Source organism: Madurella fahalii, assembly GCF_045866475.1.
Source record: "Madurella fahalii IFM 68171 DNA, scaffold_1, whole genome shotgun sequence".
NCBI classification, from domain to species: Eukaryota; Fungi; Ascomycota; class Sordariomycetes; order Sordariales; genus Madurella; species Madurella fahalii.
Window position 1 is genome coordinate 9148892 of NW_027263971.1, and position 16253 is coordinate 9165144.

At 55.9% G+C, this 16253-nt stretch overlaps 4 protein-coding genes across 4 annotated transcripts; 3 read left to right on the forward strand and 1 right to left on the reverse strand.

Moving 5' to 3' along the window:
* Positions 1-3295: 3295 nt before the first annotated feature.
* lsm7 (U6 snRNP-associated protein Lsm7) lies at positions 3296-3976 on the forward strand (the record flags this gene model as incomplete). Its single annotated transcript, XM_071057912.1, has 3 exons — positions 3296-3503; positions 3660-3731; positions 3849-3976. 3 exons carry the CDS (start codon positions 3296-3298, stop codon positions 3974-3976), a joined length of 408 nt encoding a protein of 135 aa, XP_070914013.1.
* A 945-nt stretch (positions 3977-4921) lies between these two features.
* PAN3 (PAB-dependent poly(A)-specific ribonuclease subunit 3) lies at positions 4922-7205 on the reverse strand (the record flags this gene model as incomplete). The annotated part of the gene is made up of 7 exons (XM_071057913.1): positions 4922-5970; positions 6036-6188; positions 6240-6582; positions 6630-6721; positions 6774-6907; positions 6965-7079; positions 7136-7205. The coding sequence occupies 7 exons, from the start codon at positions 7203-7205 to the stop codon at positions 4922-4924; spliced, it is 1956 nt and encodes a 651-aa protein (XP_070914014.1).
* Positions 7206-8298: 1093 nt separating this feature from the next.
* On the forward strand, positions 8299-9897 carry ucp10 (UBX domain-containing protein 10; the record flags this gene model as incomplete). The annotated part of the gene is made up of 2 exons (XM_071057914.1): positions 8299-8436; positions 8488-9897. 2 exons carry the CDS (start codon positions 8299-8301, stop codon positions 9895-9897), a joined length of 1548 nt encoding a protein of 515 aa, XP_070914015.1.
* A 1083-nt stretch (positions 9898-10980) lies between these two features.
* Positions 10981-12731, forward strand: MFIFM68171_02493 (uncharacterized protein; the record flags this gene model as incomplete). Its single annotated transcript, XM_071057915.1, has 5 exons — positions 10981-11041; positions 11114-11181; positions 11260-11292; positions 11387-11761; positions 11832-12731. The coding sequence occupies 5 exons, from the start codon at positions 10981-10983 to the stop codon at positions 12729-12731; spliced, it is 1437 nt and encodes a 478-aa protein (XP_070914016.1).
* Positions 12732-16253: the final 3522 nt, after the last annotated feature.

Here is a 16253-nt window from a genome sequence, read left to right on the forward strand (position 1 = left end):
GAGCCCGGATCCGGGCTGGGCGAGGCCGGCAGCATGTGCATCGTTGTATGCCCTACGGACTTCGTCCGCGCGAGTTTTCGCCCTGCGTTCATTTGCCATGTGCCATGTGCCCCATGTCCCGTTTTTCGCAACGGATTGCGGATGGTTGGGAGGGTTTCGATGGTTTCAAGCCGTCGGCTGCTTGGACCCAATAATGTGCGAGTCGACTCTGCGGAGAGGGGGTCGGCGAGCAAGGGGGCCTAGCGTTCGACCAAGAGGGAGGAGTGGGCGGGAAAGACTCAAAGACGGGGGTGTCATTGTCACGCCGGCAAGAGACGGCAACTTCCAGGTTGGGACCGCACTCTCGGAACACCGTCATGCCTGGAACACCGCCGCACTGCAACGACCTCGTCGCCAGAGTCTACATGTATGTTGCTGTTTTCCGTGGTTTGCTGCCCCGGTTTTGTTTTGCCCGCGCAGAACAAGACCCCTGGGGCAACTCGTCGGTTCCAAGCCACGCCGGCAATCCTTCCATCTCACCTGCTCCATGCCGGCAACTGCTTCTGCCGTAGCGACGGCTTCATCTAGGGGCCGCCTAGTAAGCTGAGTTATGGCAAGGGGTCGCTCAAAGCTATTCCTCATTCTCAACCTCCTGGTAACGTCCTCCTCCGCCCCCTCTCCTCACGTTGAGTAAATGACCTGGGGATATTGGGGATTCTCGAGCGCAATCGTGGATTGCTCCCCTGTCGGCCCAACCTGGCTTGGGCAACAAGAACGCTTGGGTTGCGGGATTCACGAGTCCAGGGTACAGCACCCAAGGTTCGTGCATAACGACACCATCGCAGCAAGCAGGCTGGGTAACGTCGCAAACCAGACGAGTAGGTATAACTTTTACCAGCTCCTCCCAGATGTGACCCTTGTGAAATCCGTGTTTGGCACACGATACTAAGAGCTGTGCAAGCAAACGAACGCTGCCCAGAGGTGGGGTTAGCGTACGGCAGGCAGCTCCTCCTACAAGTTGCAATCAATTCTGTTCAAGTCGTCTTCAATTTGGCTCCAGACGAACGTTTGTGCACAGTAGGAAGGCGGAGCCATCTTAGTGATGCTTCCCGGTCCTGGGACAGCACCTGCACCCGTCGGCTATCAACTCGCCGATGCTACCATGCACGCGAGTAGCACATCATGCCAGGCAACCCAGAACATCCTACCCTGAGTGTGTCTATGTTGTCCACAAAAATAATGTGGAAGACCGCAGGACACTAGAAGAGCTCCACACCTTGTCTACGAAACACTCCTTAACACCTCGGTGTGGACCACGAGATGGCCCGATACTCCTCGCTCGACATCGACTGTGCTTCACATTCTAGAACTGGACAAGTGCAGCGGGATGATTCGACTGTGGCCCTCATTCGGTTTTGTTCAATCCGGCCCATCAACTTCCGAGTCACTAAGTTTCGCCAGGTTTCTGTCCTTTATCGTCAGCCGAGGTATGTCCATGGCAAGACAGCGTTTTACGTGGTAGCCCTATCAAAACAACCAGCTGTCATTCTTACCAGTTCGTAATGAGCAGGTCCTCAGAATACATCGTCTGACATATCTCGATGAGGCAATCGACTGACTTTCTTGCCGCTCTTGCCGTTGGCAGCATTCTCAACCACTTCTAAATGTCACGCCACGTACAGTGGCGAACATGCAAATTGGTGGCCTTATTCGGAACGACGGGATTTACGTTGCAAGTAATAGTAGGATATTCGAAAGGAACTCTAGGGGAGTTGCCGTAGCATAAACGGCGATAGTATCTGGATCGAGAACCACACTGTCACAGATACAAAAGCCGCGATCCGTCACGGGGAGCCGAGCTTGAGAGAGGAATCCTAAGCCCTGCGCCAGAGTACGTTTCCGTCGTCCAGACCTCTTCCCGCCAGGCAATCGGGTAGAATGCATCACATTCGGACCAGAACTTGGCACGATTGGCAAAGTTTAGGAATGGTATCTCGTAGCGAGCAAAACATACACTTCGGGCACATGAAGCGAGCCGTACTCTCGGCACAAAGCCGGTTTCAGAGGCTCTTCAACTGGAGCTGGCGTCGTAGTTCGTGAATTCCTTGAATCACCCGAGATCTGAGAGTGTACAGAAATAGTCTCTTAGCCTTCCTGAACTCCATTACCGGCTAAGGGAAACGAGAGATTAAGCAAACTACCGCTGTCGCCAGACTTTCCCTCGAATTAAGACGATGGGAAGCGATGTCCTCAGCGTAGGGGAAGATGAGTTACTTTGCAGATGGGCTAGCTTCCTCGCAACAGGACAATACTCAGACGATGCTTCAGCGATTTGGGTTAGTACAGCCCCGGTGGGTTATGGATGCTAAGTAGATTGCTGGCGGAGGTTGAAGACAAGCAACTTGAAGCGCAGCTCTGGACTCAAGACTGGTATGAGCAAGATCTTACTCATTTTCTTCTCTCCTTTCTCTACATTTCTACCATATTGATGCTCTATTAGTGCATCTCTCGATCTGTATGAGGTGTAGATACGATCGGGTGGGATGGTTTGAAGAAAGAGTGACGCTGACGCACTCACAAGACTAAGGGTGAAGTTCGGGGTTTCTGGGACAATGTCTCACTTGGGACCAAGCCCAACGCCTCGTCGCACAAAAGATGAGACTCCGTTGGCGTCTGACAATACTTGGAAATTCACCCATTGCTGCACGGTTGTATGTACAGGTAACCCCAATGGCCTCCGTCGCCCCAACGTCGATTGCGATGCCGCTGTTGATAGGCCCAGCCGAGCGATCACCTGCTGCTTTTGTCCTGTTGGCTGTCAGTGGCGCTAGGAAGGCTTTGCTCATGTTCCACACCGGCGGACAACTGTGCAGCAAGAGCCCGAGGCGCCGCCCATCGCGTCCAAATCGGCTGTCGGTGTGTAAGTCGGGAATTTTGTGTGGGGCCCCACCAAGTATCGGACCCGCATCAGCCTCGTCGTACAATTTTATCTTTTCCCCCGAAGAGGGCAAGGAGCTTTGACCACATCTTCCCCCAGCTGACAACCGCAGGCCCACAATGGTGGGGTCCGAACCAAGACTTTTGGCCAAGCGTCAGACCCCAGCAATCAATTCAAAGTCAGCCCTCTTTCGCGTTGTCCAGCGCGCCCCACCAAACCAAACCAAGCCAACCAAACGGAAACCTCCCTGTGAAGCTCCCAAAGCTCTCAAGCATATCATTTAGGTACCTCAGTTTTGCCAACCACCCCCTTCCGTACGTACACCTGCGCACCCCAAAAACAGACCATCAGCCGAGAAAAAAAAAAACAAGGACGAAAATGGCAGACCGACCCCACCGCGGCGGCCGGGGCGGAGGGCACAGGGGTGGGCGCGGAGGAGGCCGGGGCGGCGGCGGGGGAGGAGGAGCAGGAGCATCAGCGGCCGCGGCGAGCCAGGACCGGGAGCGGCCCAAGAAGGAAAACATTCTCGATCTGAAGAAGTACATGGACAAGCGCATCACGGTCAAGTTCAACGGCGGGCGGGAAGGTTCGTTTACGTTTTTGCGTCCAACCAAAACACCCCCCGCCTTCCCCCTCCCCCTCCCCTTCCCTTCCCCTTCCCATTTTCCCATTCCCACCCACCTGTTTGTTTTGTTAGGAAGCAAGGGGTACAAACTGACAGACGATTTTCTGCTTCCTCCAGCGACGGGCGTTTTGAAAGGCTACGACGCGCTGATGAATCTCGTCCTGGACGAGGCGGAGGAGTTGCTCAGGGGTGAGTGGGACCTCCCTACCTAGTAGTCGTCTGAGCGCAGGGGATAAGGTTCCGAGCGGGAATAGAAAGAAAAACAAGCCACTGACATATTTTGATTATGATGATTACTTTCGGCAGACGACGAAGGGAACGAGATGACCAGACCGCTGGGGCTTGTGGTTGTGCGCGGTACGCTGCTCGTGGTGGTGAGCCCCGTTGATGGGAGCGAGGTGATATCGAATCCGTTCCTTCAGGACGAGGATTGAAAGGCGGCTGGCAGGGAAAAAAGACAAATATGAATGGATATGTGGGATTGAGAGGCTCAAGAAGGTGTTGAGATACCATGAAAGACCGGGGAATTATGGTGGCGGCCGCCGTGTTAAAGGGGCTTCGCTGGGGACCGGCCAGGGACAGCAGCCAATGCAGTGGCCCGCATTGGGAAAGGAGCAAGCTCGCCATCATGCGTCATGTTTTTGTTTCCCTTGTTCGGGGAGGGGAGGGGTTTGAGGGCAAATCCAGCCTGACCTTTGCAGGGCGGCATGTGAGCATCAACGCAATGAGAAAGGAGCGAAACGTTCTCCTAAACGAACGACACTCACGCCCGCGTATAACACTTCTAGAATATGCTTTGATATTTTCTTTTCTCTCGTCGTAAACCACGCACGCTTGCTAGCAACATCCTCGCCGGCATTTCAATACCCCCCACAATATATATCTTTGGAATACCTGCGGCCTCCGACGCTGGTCCGGCAGCCTGGACTCGAGCGGTACACTTTCCGTAGTCCTTCCAGACCATACTTCATCTTCGTCCATCTCGGAACACTTTTCAACACGAGTCGATGTTTCTGCTAGCACTTGCTCGACCATATCTCGGCTGGGCGCGCCAAGCCTCAACACCGGGTCGTGTACCCATGTTCTATCATTTAGCACGGTTCGCTCCCGGCGGTAACCATGGCCGGTGCCGGGGGCCTTGAGGGACGGTTCCCATATTATTCCCCCCGTTGACGTTAGTGTAGAAAGCCCGGGGGACGCTCCCTTGATAAGCAGCCGGGGTTGTCGCATGTCTTCTTCTGTCCGTCAGCCCCAATTTCGTCGTCAGTGTACCAAAGCCTGAAGCGAGGCACGCTCCTCGTACCCCGCGCCGGTCACGCTGCCAGCGCCGGATCATCCGGTGCAGCGCCCCTTGCAGACTGCGCCAGCGTGGGCGGTGCCTAATTCGCCCCCGGAGCGCCGGTCTTGCTGTGCTTCACGAGTTCATTAAACGCGCGATCAAGCATTTGCCGGAGCTCCCGGTATGTGAGTACAAACACGGTCTCATTGTCGCGACTGGTCAAGACGACCATCTCGTCGATGCCCGCGTCGAGCTTGCTCATGCAGGTTAGCATGTGGCCAATGCCGAGGTTGGGTTTCCCATCAGGGTCGACGCGGTGGAAGACGTAGTCGCGGAAGAGCTTGAGCTGGTACCGGTCGCCAGTCTCGGACCAGTCCCGCACGCTGCCGACGTCGCCGCGCTCGACGATGGTCGCCAGCTTCATCACGTTGCGGGCAATGCGGCCATTCTCCAGTTCCCTGGCCAGATGGAATTGCTTCTCGTCGTTGTCCTGGAGCGCGAGGTCGAAGAAGGTCGTCATCTGCGAGGCAATACCGCCAATGAAGTTGTCGATGCTCTTGGATTCGCCCGGGCTCGGCGGCGCAATGAGCCATTGCACGGCCTCTTTGAGATTCACCGAGTATTTGGTGCTCAATGATTCTAAAGCCGCGGGGATGTTGTTGAGGTGGGCCGGCGGCGCCCCCGTTGCTAGGGAGAGGATAACCCGGCCAAACTTGACGAGATCTTCCTGCTGCAGCTCTTGTACGGATCGTGTGTTCGTCTCGAACTGCACCACGTCCAATATAGAGCATGCAGCAAGCCGAACGCGGTTACTTTCCGAGACGATGATCTTGCTGGGCTCGATACACCGAGCTGCGAGCTTGTTCGAGTGGATGGCCTTGAGCGCATTCGTGATTTGGCAGATGTACCCCCACAACACGTTCTCGGGCACGGCGTTGGGCGCCCTGTATCGATTGCCTTGAGCCGGTTGGAGGTGTTGTTCCTGCAAGGTTTTTGACAAGGGGTGATAGTCGTATGCGAAGATCAGAGAGCTGTCGCCGAATTCCCTAGTGGTAAAGGCTTCGTGGACCGTCACGACGTTGGCGTTTTTGATCTTTTTCCAGTCCTTCATGACGCTGAGAATGGCTTTCTCGTTGGTCAATCGGTAACCTGGTTGCGACGTCAATATTGAGCGTCCAACGAGCAGCGAATTTCAGCGTTTCTTTCTCCCATACCTTCGAGTCTTCTGAGGGAGTAATGCCGCCCGTTTCGGCTATTCTGAGCTTTGTATACCCAACTCGGATAGCCGAAAGCGGACGTGTTCTTCCTATTATTGATGTCTAGAGGGAACAGCGAGTGCCAGTGCTCGAGCTGAGGAAGCCCGGAATCTAGCGGCTTTAGCACCCAGGGCGACGTCAGAGACGGTCTGCGAAACTTACTTGGCATTACTTGCTGAGTTGCAAACATCTTCTTCTGAAGCTCTTCTCGCATCTTAGCCGGCATGAAGAAGTCGTAGGTTGCCCTTTGCCACGGCTGAAGCTCTTGTCGGTACGAGTCAAATGGCTGATAGAGGTGGTAATTTGGTGGTTGGAGCGGCCCCGCAGGAAAGGCACCGTGCTGAGGATAAAACGGCGGCCCAGACCCGGCTAGGGCGTTGTGATCACCCGCGTACAGGTTGTACTGGCTAGCAGAGGGTAGCGCTGTGCCAATGGACCCCATCGTAGTGAACGGGTCGCTGTACAAACCATTCTCTTGTGCGACCCCATTTCCGGAATTCTGTGCCTACTTAAGTAAATAAAACCTCGTTACTGACAAACCTAGAAACGTACCGTGTTCCCAATGTCATAATTCTGCGGGGTGAATTCTCTGATGACTGCTGGATTAAACATGGAAGTCTCAGCGGGTTGCTGCAGGTTCGACGCTGGACTATGATTAGACACGGTGCAAACCCATCCCAGCAAGACTCAACTCACTGCCTACTCCACGGGGAGTGAATGGAGCGGCACTTGCAGCCTGAGACGATAAAGTGGATTTCTTGGTGGGCGCGGATTGCTGGCTTGACGGAGTGAATGACGGCGAATCGGCGTTGAATGCCTTCTTGGCGGCACTGATTGCAGGTCAGAAACAGACGAGGGGGAGGGCCAAGAACGGGCGACCAACTCACAAGTCTGCTTGCGGCGAGGGATTCTTGTTCTGGTCATGATTGAATGAACATCCTTGGTCTTCGTATCGGCAATGGCCATATATAAGTATGTTGCGGCAGAGGGTATCCTTGTTCTCTGGCAAAGGCGCATGAGTGGCAACGCGGTCACAACGGGAAATAGTCGCAACCCACCTCGTCCCTTGGATCTCGGAGAACCGACCTGGCGTCGAAGGTCATTCGGGGGGTACCGCGTCGCGGCCATGGCAGGAAGTCGATGAAATCAAGGACGGCGAGACAGCCCCTTGACCGGTTCTACAAGATCTAACGGAAGAGAGCGTCAGGGCGCCAGGTCTGATTGCGAAGCGAGAGACATGGTGGCGGGAGAGGGGATGAGAGGGCACATCCTACTTGTTGACAGCGAAAATCTCCCATGTTTTGACGGAGCGGGCGATAAGGCACCCATAGAAGCGCATGCGAACCGATCACAGGGGCGGACGACGGTGGTTGCGACGAAACAAGGACCCAATGGCGACTTAGCAATTGGCGCGCACGGCAAGGAGAGTGGTAGAACGGATCGCGCGCTTTCTGTCCGGAATCGGGTGTTGAGAACCGGATGACCCTAGACAGCGTCGTCGGCGGCGGGCCGACAGACAAAGCGTTGCAAGCGCTGGAAGAATCCCGAGAATGCGTGGGCTCCCGCCGCTGCAACTAGGCAAGGCAGGTTGTGGGGCAGCAACCCCCTCGCTTCCTCGCTTGTGCTTCAGGTCTTCAGCCTCGACGCACGTGCCACATCCTTTGCAACTAGCCGGGTCAGAACGTTAGCTGAATGCAGGGGCTTACTGGCATATCCGCTTTGAGTCAAATCGCGTTGGCTTATCTGTTATCTGGTGCTGACCTCATCTCTCCTTGAGGCCACCAAGCTCCTGCTCAGGGCCGGACGGGTTGTTGACCCAACGCTAAAGTGTCGACAACGTGACGAAACGCCTGTGGTGTACGCACAAACTCGATTTTACAATAAGTGCGAGCCCAGAAGCGAATTCACTCGGCCTTCAACTCTAATTTTGTTCTTGCCACATCCTGTTCCTTCTCGAAGATTGCCTTCACAGGCCCAGGGAACCTTCAGCACTCGGGGAGTCACATCCCGCAGCAGTAGGAAGCCGTCCAAGCCGAATCGAGATCGAATTCGACGCGGAGCCTTACACAACACCGCTAGCAACTTCCCGCTCGAACACCCCGCAGAGCGGCCAGAGTGCGTCTACTCCCCGAGTCTCGGGACATGTCAACCGATTGATGCTGCTACACCTTCCCTTGGCAGCTCGATAGTGGATGAATACGGTCCTCCCCTGGGAGCTACAATGGCTGGCGAGGCCGATTTCGACCTCGGCCAGCTCTCTGCGAGCCAGCAAGAGGCCCTGCAGCAATACACCGATGTGACCAGCCAGGATGTCAAGGATGCGATCCCCCTACTCGAGAGGTCACAATGGAACGTCCAGGTCCGTATCTGATTGCAATCCATCCGGTGGACAGCGCTGACTGTCATGCAGATCGCCATTGCCAAGTTCTTCGACGGAGAGGGCCCCGACCCAGTTGCCGAAGCCCAGGCTGCACACGATAGTATCCCTCGCGCAACCGCGAGGCACGAGAATCTGCACGAGAGCTTGCTGGCCGCTGATTCTCAACCACACCACACGGCACGACGGCCGCAAACGGAGCCCGCTCCACGGGTAGTACCCCAACCCGCAGCGGTGTACAGGACACCGTTTCTGGTAGCGCTCCTGTTCGCCCCTTTTCAGGTGGGCTACAGGATCTTTGCGGGCATTTTCAAATCGCTGTTCTACTTCTTGGCCTTCCTGCCGAGCTCAATCCGGCCGCGGTTCGTGGCATCAACAATCCACAAGGGCTTGAGGCAGACGAGCGGACGGAGGGTGACGCTGCCCAAGGAGACAGCGCAGAGGTTCCGACGAGACTTTGAAGAGGAGTATGGCGCACACGAGCTGCCCTTCTTTGAGGGCGGTCATGCCCAGGCATTGGATACGGCAAAGAGGGACCTCAAGTTCCTGCTGATGGTTTTGATATCTCCAGAGCACGACGACACCGAGTCGTTTGTGCGAAACACACTTCTGTCGCCCGAGGTTGCAAACCTTGTGAACGATCCGGCAAATAACATCATCCTATGGGGAGGGAATGTGCTGGACTCAGAGGCGTTCCAGGTGGCCAGAGAGTATGGCTGCGTCAAGTACCCCTTCTCGTGTCTAGTTTGCCTCACCCCCAAAGAGGGCAGCACGCGCATGGGCATCGTCAAGCGCCTCGTGGGTCCGATGACGCCGGATGCATATATCGCTGGCATCCAGCGCGCCATCACCAAACATGGCCCTGATCTGAACGCTGTCCGGGCGGAGCGCGCCGCACAAGAGGTCGCGCGTAACTTACGGTCTCAGCAAGATTCAGCATACGAGAGATCTCTCGCCCTAGACAGGGAAAGGGCACGTCAGAAGCGGGAGGCTGCGGCTGCGGCGGCCGCAGCCGAGAAGCGTGCCCAAGAGGCGGCTGAAGCAGCCGCGCGGTTGGAGGAGTTGCGGCAGCAGTGGAGGAAATGGCGGGCTACGACGATAGCGCCGGAGCCTGATGCAGGAGTGAAGGACACTGTGCGGCTCGCACTGAACATGCCGGCCTCGTCTGGCGCTGGGCGAGTTATTCGGAGATTCAGCAGCCAGACGACGCTGGAAGAGCTTTACGCCTTTGTTGAATGCTACGATCTCCTGAAAGCGGAATCTCATGGCGAGAAGGCAGAAAAGCCCGAAGGCTACGAGCACAAATACGCGTTCCACATCGCATCGGTCATGCCGCGGGAGACGTTTGAGCCGAATGAAGCCACGATTGGCGAGAAGATGGGTAGGGGCGGCAGTCTTGTAGTAGAGGAGATATCGCCCGACGATCAGGAGGAGGACGAGTAGTTGATGTCCAGGAGACGTGTAGCTTGTATGTTGAAGCATCTACTTAGAACCACAAACTTATCTCGCTGTGTCTGCCGGCAGTTTTAACGCTATGGGTCCCAGATCGACGATATAACCCAGGTTAGAGTGGAGCGTGCCAGCTTATCTTATCACGACAATCCCGGGCTGCTGATCGGTGGCTTGAAAGCTGGGCCTGTCATTGTTGCCGCCAAACAAATCGTCTGCCGAGCTTCTGACTGACATGTGCATCTACTGATCGGGATGGCTGCTTGCGCGTCCGGACGATGACGACGGCAGCGAGGCTGTGCAATGATGGCAGTCTTGGCATCACCCAAGCCCCGTGGTCCAGGATTGTCCATCCTCTCGCACGAGATATTCTGTCCGCTGCAGGCGCAGGCCATTGGGCAATTGGGCAATTGGATCTCTGCCCCTCACTCCCATCGGTAGGCGATCCGGCACAATCCCGCCCAGACTGCTCCCTACGCGAGTTCTATATAGTACAGCACTGCACTGTACATTAGAGGCGCGGCGGGATACCGTTACACGGGGCGGGTGCCATGGTTGCCTAGAAGTGACTCTACAAAAAAGGCTCTTTTTAAGTCGCACTTCCAATTCTCTTTGTGGAACACGGTGTCTGCAACAGCACAAAGTCTCAAAGCTTATGCGTTCCGAAGCCAGTGACCACCAACAACAGACGGGTGCAAAGCGCCAATAAACGAGACCGCCGAAGCTACGTATAAGGCGAGCGGACGACAGACGGGAACAGCAACGGTCGTATTTGCAGACAGTCCAGACCCTGAACACTGCGTGGAACTAATAAACGGGTCCCTGGATTGAGACCCTTGCTGCCTTGCGCTAGACAGGCGGCAAATAGCAAACGACGACGCGGGAGAGTCGCGGATCACGGGGTAATTCGCACCTTTGCAAACTCGCCCACCACTAAATCTGCTGTTGAGACGGCCTTTCCGATTGCGAAAATCGACTCAAGCTGCTTCATCCTAGCGCGCCCGAGTTTTGCGCATCGTCGAACCCGAGGTCGAGCCGGCAACGCTTGCTGCGCACGCTGTTGTCGCAGGCGGAGCCATGAAGAGTTTCAGCATGAACAAGGTGCTGGGCACCATCAAGAAGCGACCGACTTTTGGTGGTGAGTGCGCGCACCATCGACCCAGCGGCGGCCCCGAAGACTGACGTGTGCTTCCCAACTCTCGCGCCGCAGGAGGTTCCGAAGACGCTCCAATAGACCCCGCGAACGACACCCCCGAAGCTGTCGCTGCGCGCTGTGTGGTACGATCATGCCGACCAGCCCATCGCCCATCGGGTTAGCAAGCTTGTAGGAGCTCCGACGCTAATTCGGGTTTGCAGAAGCAATTTTGCCAGTCGGTGGGAAGTTCGACGGTATGTCACGAGACGCTCGCGGCCCCAGATTCCCTCCCCATCCGTTGTCGCGCCGAGAATAGGAGCTAAGATTCGAAACTCGGTGCGTTTACAGGGCGATGATGTTGTGTTCCTGCCTTCCATTGTCGAGGCCGCCGTTGCGTCTCCCAACGCTGCCTCCGAATGCGCCCAACGGATCCGCAAGTACATGGGGCGCGACTACTGGACGAAGCCGTCGTATGCGTACAATGCCATCATGCTGGTCCGCATCCTCTCCGACAACCCCGGCCCGGGATTCACACGGTTTCTGGACAAAAAATTTGTCGACACAACCAAGGAGCTGCTGAGGAACGGGCGGGATGCGGGGGTGCGCCAGATATTGATGGAAACGCTAGACTCGTTCGAGAATACTAAGGGTTATGACGAGGGGCTCGCGCTGATCATTGAGATGTGGAAGAAGGAGAAGGAGAAGGCCTATAGAGCTTATGGGGTGAGTTGTCGGAGCGGGGGGGACCAAGAGGCTGGCAAGTGAGACGAATGCACGCTAACATGCAGCGCAGGGAGTGCCCGTTCCGCCAGGCCCGCAAGCCATGATGGCGCCGCCTTTCAACCCTTACCACCAAACCCAAGTCCATGTCCCGCACCGCCGCAGCAGCAAGCGCCTCCCCGACCCCATCGAGTTGGCAAATCGTTTAGAAGAAGCGCGCACGTCGGCCAAGCTCCTCGAACAAGTCGTGGCGAGCACCCCGCCGTCGGAAGTGCTCTCCAACGAACTAATCAAGGAATTCTCCGACCGCTGCTCGAGCGCGTCGCGCAGCATCCAAGCCTACATGGCCGCCGAGGACCCCGCCCCGGACAACGACACGATGGAGAGCCTGATCGACACCAACGAACAGCTCCAGCAGGCGCTGAACCAGCACCGCCGCGCAGTCCTCCAGGCGAAGAAGCACCTCGGCCAAAACGACAACAGGTCCAGCGCCTCCAGCCCCGCATCAACCCAGCAACATCAGCTCCCGCACTCCTCCGACTCTCGCCCCTTACCTCCCGTACCAAGCCGGAAACCCGTCAGTGGCGACGGCAGCAGTAACGGAAAGGGCAAAGCCGCCCTCGACGCGTACCACAATAGCGACGCCATGGCCGGCCCGTCCCGCTCGGCCAACGCAACGCCCCATCGCGACGACACCGACGACGACGACGACAACCAGGACCCGTTCAGAGACCCGCCGAACGTCTCCTCATCCAGGACAGGCGGCGGCAGGGATAGCCCGCCGCGGCTGTCGTACGAGCCGTACCACCCGGGCTTTATGGGCTCGTCGTCCTCCAAGGCGCTGGACAAGGACGCCGGGAACGAGCCGGTCACGCCCGTGACCGACGACGAGCTGGAGGCGTACAGAGCCGAGCTGAAGGGTGCGAGGCAGGGCGGGGAAGGGAGTGGCCACGGCCATGTTTATCGGTACTGATTGCAAAGAGGGTTGGTTTGAAGGAAGGAAGGAAGGAAGGAAGGAAGGAAGGAAGGGCCTCACTCGGTTGTCTTGTTTTTTCGCCTGCCGAGAACTCGTCAAACGGACTTGGGTGGGAGTTCTTGAGGCTGCGCCCGCGCTTGCGCTTCATCTGAAGGTATGCCGCGGGTCTGAGCTGAGGGGCGGTGGCAACACGGACGTTCTTCGAGGGATTTTACCCCCTTGCCCTCTTTGCTTTTTCTTCTTCCTTTCATATTGCTGAATTTCTTCTTCCCTTATCTAACGAGAGCGATGCATTAATGTATCTGATGTATCTACGTGTCTACCTACTTGCTTGCTTGCTTGCTTGCTTGCTATTCATCCAGTTTGCTATACCCATGTTAGGGTACGGCTTGAATCTCATGGTTTCGGAATGCATTGGGCGGTGGTGGAGTATGGAGCGAAGGATGCTGCCTTGGCACATGACGAGCTCCCAGCCATATCGACCGTCCCGTTGCTGCACCCAAAGAGTTAGCCCGTCGATATGTTGCCAGCGGTAAAATGGAGCCCGCTCGTTGGTGACTAGACGTTGGATCTATCCGCCAGGGGGGTATTCGAGAACTATCCTGGCCGCTTAGTGATCCATCTGAGCTTTTGGTGCAGTTTCGCAGGATGAGCTCTCGCTGTGCTCAGTGACGCTGTGAAAATTGCTAACGAATCCGTCTATATATCCCTCCGACGCCTGGACAGCCTTCTCAGAGCTGTGATGATAATCTACGGGCTAAGTTCTCCGTCGCAAACCGCACAGACTATGGCCGGTCGGCTAGATCTGTGTCTCTATCTGGGGGGTAGTCCAGATTAGACTGTATGGACAGCTGTGATCTGCCCGTATTGCTGCCGTTGGCCGGCTTAGTCCTGAGTGCTCGCCACGAAGTGCGGATGGGGATCAAGCATGTCACAGCAAAGCTCTGGCTATCGACCTACTGTAGAGGCGATGGAGTCGAGGCCGGAAGTAGTGTTCTCCCCGGAACGATCCGTCCTCGCGAGGCTCAGTACCGCAGCGCGGAGGCTGAGGAGAAAACACCCCTCTCTCTGGTATTCGGGGCTGGCTGCGGAGGAGAGGAAGGTAGTTCAATGCATGGTGGCCCATGTCCCAAGTGACTCGTGAGAGGAGCTACACGAAAGCTAACTGTTGGCATATTCCGGTCAAGATCTTGCTGACAAAAGCCGCCTCGAGATCGTCTATGATCCTTCAGTGCGAGCGCCCTCATAATCTATTCACTCCTTGTCAGTTGTCTACCAAAGTGTGGGCTTACATGACTGCCATCGCGCGTCGGCCATTTGGGTCTATCGAACATTGGGTCAACCCATTTGGTCGTTTGAGAAATTCTTGTCTATCGGGATATGTGATAGCACCGCCGCCTGATCTCCCATGCCCTTAAATCTGAGCACTGAGTTGGGGAAAACTGCCCCCAGAGGACAGGGCTCCTCTGGTCAGAGGGCCACACTTGCTGGGATGGCGCCTCAGGAGCTGGAACTTGCCGAGGTCCCGTTTTCCTTTTTGCACCATAAGTAAGGCCGTCTTGGCCATGGTGTCGCCAGGCCTGTCTTGTCTATCTTGTCTGTCTGGCATTTGGCCACCTTTACCCTCCCGCTTGCTTTGATGGGTATGTGGGTGTTGATATGTGTTTCCGCACCATTTTCAGCACACTTCATGATATTACAATACGTAGTAGAGATTGCTGAGCCTTGGCTATTGCCCGACCTTACCGCCCAACCCTAACAACAGCCGAAATGTTGGCCGCCGAGCCTGGAGCGACGAGGGCCTAGTCGTCTGGGGAGTGTTGCTACGATGGTGGCTGGCAGGGAAACCGCGGTGGCTTTTACGTCTATATGACATTCTATATCCTTGCTTTGAAGTTGCATCGTACCACAAATTAGCATGTCTTCTACACCCGCGATGGCCTGGCAGAAGGGAGATGGAGGGTACCATGAACAGCCAGCATATTCCGACCTGCCCCCACAGTTAATCCCATGAGATTATATTTCTACCACCGCATTGAGGGCCCAAGGCATCAGCAGTACTCTCGACGGGCGAGTACCAGAGTTCCAGCTCAAGGTATTCCCCACCGCGCGTCCGCATCAAAGCAACCCGTTCTGCCAATCCTAACACCGGACAAGCCTGCTTGCAGCGTTTCTTCACCATGCCGAACGCGGCGGAAAACAAGCTATGATCCCAGCCTGTTGTACTGTTGGAGCGTCAGATGAACCCCTACGTGCGGATTAGTCACGCTCCATGATCCCTTCTCTGATATTTTGACCCATCTAATCGTCAAGGTAACCAACCGTGCTTGACGTAAGAGATTATATGTCTAGTCGTTCCGGTTGTTTAGGACGCTTGACTTAGGTTCTGAGCTAGGTTCTCGCCCCGATAGCGAAGGGGGCGGAGAAGGAGTTGCTGGTTGTTGAGACTACAAGCGGCCGCGTCTTGGTCAACTTTCTTTGTCAAAGATATGTATTTTATGGGGAGCATTACATGACTAGAACAGCACTTCTGGGTCTGCTTATCGAGATGTCGGCTACGCCTCGTTTGGGTGTTTGTCTCCCTCTATCCTTCAACTTACACAAATAGGGTTAGGGTTTAGCGTGGCTTCATCCGGGCCGAGATGCTGTGCACCACACCACCCGTTGTTTTGCAGCGATTTTTCACAAGGATTAAGATCCTAGGGGGTTCGCAGTCCCTATTGGTAACTACATTGCCCGACATTGTTGTTCTGAGGTTTCGTCCTCGTCCTTATATCGATACCAGCGCAGCTGGTCATCCGGTTTTGTTTTGATGACCCCTGGTTGTCTCTTCGGTCACGGATTGCCAAAGCCCAGTTGGCACAGGCACAGTACTTTTACCTCGTAGAGACGGTCAGAACACATGCGAAAGCAGATACACAAGTTCAAGGGTTATGCATTCCGGTAACGCTGCGTCGAGCTCCCAACGCGGCGATGGCCGTTAGTCATACTACCTCCTCGGCCTTTCACGCCTCGCATCCATTGCTAATTGCATTGCCTTGATCAGAGCATAGACAGATAGTATCGCTTTCCCCCCAGCCGACATCGGAGACGCGGCACGGGACGGCTACGATTTACTACCAGGGACTGGCCGTGAATTGGCCCCGTATAGTATCAAGTCCCGGCATATGACTGCTCGGGACGTACAAATATGGGTAAAGCGCCAGATCCGAAATCATGCAAGTGGCGTTACATAAACGACCAATATTGCAACCACAGCTGCCGTCTCTGCCCTATCACGCGGTGTACCACCAGCGCCGAGCGCCCGGGCTGGCGGGACTCTGCATGCAAAGCAACCAAAAGCGCGGCATGCGGTGTCTTCACTCGAAGAATCACCAAAATAAAACCTTTTCAGCCCTGTGCAAGGTCTGTAGTTTATCGCTGAAAAGTCGCCCACAGGGAGGCTGAGTTGGGGTGGATTGGGGGTCGGAGGATGGAGGGTGTTCCGGCGATGCCTTCGGCGGCGCGTATTTGCCAACG